The sequence below is a fragment of the Aphanomyces invadans genome (assembly GCF_000520115.1).
Source record: "Aphanomyces invadans strain NJM9701 unplaced genomic scaffold supercont1.29, whole genome shotgun sequence".
NCBI lineage: Eukaryota > Oomycota > Saprolegniomycetes > Saprolegniales > Verrucalvaceae > Aphanomyces > Aphanomyces invadans.
The window spans coordinates 218,276-222,286 of NW_008580174.1; the positions used below are offsets into that span (position 1 = coordinate 218,276).

The window sequence follows — 4,011 nt, forward strand, 5'->3', positions numbered from 1 at the left end:
ACCAGGTCCATCACGTTTTCCTACCACAACGCATGATCGTTGTACCTTGGACGATGCTTCAAGATGCATGTGGAAGTGGCCCGCATGGACGTCGGCAGAAGCGACGTACACCGTGATCGCAATGAACCCATGGAACCCGAGCACCTTTTCTGTTCGTCCAATTTCACGGCCGTACTCGACAAAGGGCTTGCCATTGATGCGCTGGATGTGCGCCGCCATGGCATGACGCATCGGAACAAGATTCAGGCACTCTTGGACCCCGATCACGTACACGTCGTGGCCTTTCGGGATCCACATTTCAAGTTGGTCGTCCGGGGGCACGGCTCCTTCCGCCATGTTGAACGTCGACGCAAAGATCGAGATGCGCTCGCTTGTCGTGGGCGACGCCGCTCCAGACGCAGTGGACCCGACCTCTTCCAAGTAGATGCTCGGTGGCGGCAAGTGGCCCGACAACAAGACGGACCCGTCTCGCTGCAGCAACGGGCAGTTGGGAGATCGAATGAACCCGCTGTAAATGAGCGCATTGACAAACCCTGCGACAGCATGACGACTCGGCCATGGACGTGACGAACACCGCACCTTGCAAGTTGATCCAGATCTGCGCGACGATCCCAAAGATGTTGACAGCGGCCAACGCGCACTGGTGCGGCGCATTCTTGTCGATCGGGTCGTTCTTGGCTGCGTTTTGGGCCACGTACAAAATCACTGCGCGTCCAGATCGTGCATATCAGGTCGAGGCACTCGGACGCAGCAGCGGCAACGTACCTCGGTACAGCACGGGCGGCGCGTGCAAAATGAAAAACGCAAATACGTACAGAAACAAACGCCGTTGGATGGCATCGACGTCCGTGTCGATCGTCGCCATGGCGGCGTTTCTACAAACGGAACGACCGATGAGGCACGAGCGCTGTGGGAATTGGATCCGCCCATCGACACACGACGGGGGGACGTCAACGACACAATGCGGCGACGTACTGCTTGGCTCGGGCCACGACGACGCGTCGAATCTTGATCATGAGCGCGGCCGTGTACCCCAACGTGACGAGCACAAACGAAATGAAGCCCCAGATCGAGACGTCGGGGTACTGCATCCAGCAAAAGAATCGAGCAAATCCAAACATGGACACGGGGGTTTCCGAGTGAAGCGTCCAGACGGGCAATGCCGCGCCGAGCCCCCACACGACCGAAAACGTCGACGTAGCAAACAAGTAGAGCCAAAATCGACTCTGCAGCGCTTCTTCCGTGTCTCGGTACACGACCCAGCGCAGCAAGTTGTACGCCATGCAGTTATTCCATAGCACCGCTATCGAACGACCGGGTCAGGTCACGCGGCGTGGCGGGACGCTCACCTTGCAGCATGAACACCTGGATCAAGTACCCCTGCACCTGGCACAGCGACGCTTCCAGCGGTGGCTGGATCGCTGCTTTGACCCATGTGTCGTGGGTCATGCTGTCCAACTGGAACACGATGAACTGCGTCGCGGGGGCTTTGGCAATCGCAATCATCAGCTCGAAGACTGCCAACGCGACAACGAGCATCGACGTCACGTTGCGGTCGGCTCTGCTTCGGCCGAGCATGTACCGAACGATGACGTACATGCACCCGACCGCCGACAAAGCGCTGCAACATCACCACAACACCATGACGGGATCACGTCGGACGCAGACGAGGTCTGTACCTGGTGATGCGAAGACTCCACTCGACCCACTCTCGCTCGGCCATGCCGAGGTCGGTGGCCGGCACGCATATAGGCTTTCCCCGGACCTGGTCTTGGCGTGCCATGACGACGTTGTCGAACGATGCACTGGCCTGCGCCGGTCGTTCTCGCTCAAGTCGGTCCCTCGTGGTACTTGCCGGGGCAAAACCACGATGTTTGTCCCAAGTGGACACCACGATGCCAACTATGGTCAGTACGCCAGACATGTCCCAGGATTACCCGAGCAACCCAAACCCGACGACAGCGCAGCGGTCGCCGCCTCCACGAACCCCCTTGCAGCCGCAGCGGCGTAGGAGCTCGCGATGACCAACGACACCAACGTCCGCGGTCTCGCAAGGCACGGTCGCGAGAAAGCCGCCCTACCAATGGGCACCCCTCTCGTCACAACATGCTCGCTGTGCCTGTTGTGCTCGGGTGTATTGGGAGTTTGGATGCAGCAATTCCTAGTGTCTGGGGCGATTCGACCGAGGCTCGTGGAGTGGGGGCAAATGACGGTACAATCGGGCCGTGGTGGACGTGTATGCGGAGGCGGCCACGTGGTCGAGAGATGCCAGTTTGAGTGCGCGCGCGCAGGCTCCCCTTGCCGAGGGGGTCGAAACGACAACGGGCAAGTCGATCCTTCCAGAGGCTGTCACTCACATCGTTACATCAATCGTCCGTCGTAGAGTATGGCCGCGTCGTGCCGTTGACTGTCTGGTCTTTGTCTAACGACCACACACGCGACACCCCACACGAGGAACCGTCGCGACGACCTTTTGCGTCGGCGACCGAGGTGGTGACCGTCCGCTCGAGGCGTCGGCAGTATACCTACCTACCTGGACGCAGCTCGCGTGCTCGTTCGTACAAGAGCGGCGGCGCGCGTGCGGGATGGAGGGCACCAGAACAGGAGAACTCCGAAAAGTCATGTGCGAGTGTTAGAGGTATTTCCCACTTCGACATGTTTTTCCCGGTATGAGTGCCGCGCAACTGCCCAACGATCAGGACGGGCTCGACGGCCGCGAAAACACTCGTTCCGATTCCTGGGAATGCTGGCGTGCAGGCCGCCAAGCGTGAGTGGTGCGGCAACGTCGATCAGGTGGCGCGACGTCGTGGCCGCCGACGCCCGTCACGATGGGAAGGCGAGCTTGACGTCGACGGCCCCGTCGAGGCAAGTGCATGGCCGATTCGTCGAGCCGTCGGTGCTGTAGCTTGGACGCCGTCGACGGCGTGTCTGGTCGGTTGGACGACAAAGCCGCCTCGACACATCTTTCCCACTCGCGACGCGGGCTACAGCATTGTCCGTGTGCTGCTGCAAAGTCATCGTTGTATACACGACAAAGATGCGCCAGTCGTTGGCTACGACGCACCCACCACAACGCTGCCGGGAAAGCCATTTGACACACTCGCCGCCAACGCGTCATGCGACATGTGCATCGAGTCGGCGGCATTCGCGGGATACGTGGCGCTGGTCGACCCCACATCGGACACATGCATCAGCGTCACCGTGAACGCTTGGAAGCGTTGTGCCAGGACGGTCGGTGGGGCGTCACAAGGGAAGATGGTCCACTCGAAGCCTTCCCAGGTTGACGTGGGATGATGACTGCTGCACCAGTTCGTCGTCACTGACACGGGCTGGTGGACGTGGCGATGCACTCGGTGTACTCGACGCCAGCAAGTCCGATCCAATCACGACCGTCATGGACGGCATGCCCGTCATGCAACAAAGTGGTGGTCGATTAACGAGTGAGTGGTGCAAGATGCATTGGATGGCAGAGACGTCGTGCCCAAGGACGGTTGTGGCCGCATGAACGCTCCGCTGACAGCATGACGACGGCCACCACTTGGCCGACAACGCGACGAAAACGATCGGGGCCATGTCGAAGGTGTATTGGCGCTCGTCTTGGTCGAGCAAGACGTGCCACGGGCTCTCGGCGGTAGCGGACTCTGTCGGGGAGACTGGTGCATGGTGGGCAATGCATGTTCACTGTGCTTTGTTCGTATCGGAGTGGCCACTGCGACCTTGTCAGCATGTAGAAGTCGCTGCTGCTGGTAGTTGCAAACACTACATGCAGACTTCTGGAGCAAGGTCCTGATGTCGTACAGGTGTCAGCTCTCGAGTGGCGACGACCGCCATGTCCGCGATCATGGACAGCACATTCGTCAGGGTCGCGCCAAAACGAGGCACGTGCCCAAGATGGTGTGGTGTGCCATCAGGTGGCAGTCGAACTCGTTGTCGATCGACTGGAGGTGCATGTTGGTCAAGATGTTGGACCCGTCTTGGTGGCGCTTTTTGATTTTGCTCTTGCCCTGCACA

General features: G+C 59.8%; 1 protein-coding gene across 1 annotated transcript in view; it reads right to left on the reverse strand.

The window, feature by feature from the left end:
* Positions 1-1,783, reverse strand: part of H310_11010 (hypothetical protein) — a gene marked incomplete at its 5' end in the record, with an annotated part of 4,339 nt that extends 2,556 nt beyond the window's left edge. Inside the window, 6 exons of the mRNA XM_008877542.1 lie at positions 46-533; positions 580-705; positions 766-875; positions 976-1,303; positions 1,350-1,621; positions 1,680-1,783. Coding sequence (XP_008875764.1) covers positions 46-533; positions 580-705; positions 766-875; positions 976-1,303; positions 1,350-1,621; positions 1,680-1,783 — 1,428 coding nt within the window. The remainder of the gene's footprint in view (positions 1-45; positions 534-579; positions 706-765; positions 876-975; positions 1,304-1,349; positions 1,622-1,679) is intronic.
* Positions 1,784-4,011: the final 2,228 nt, after the last annotated feature.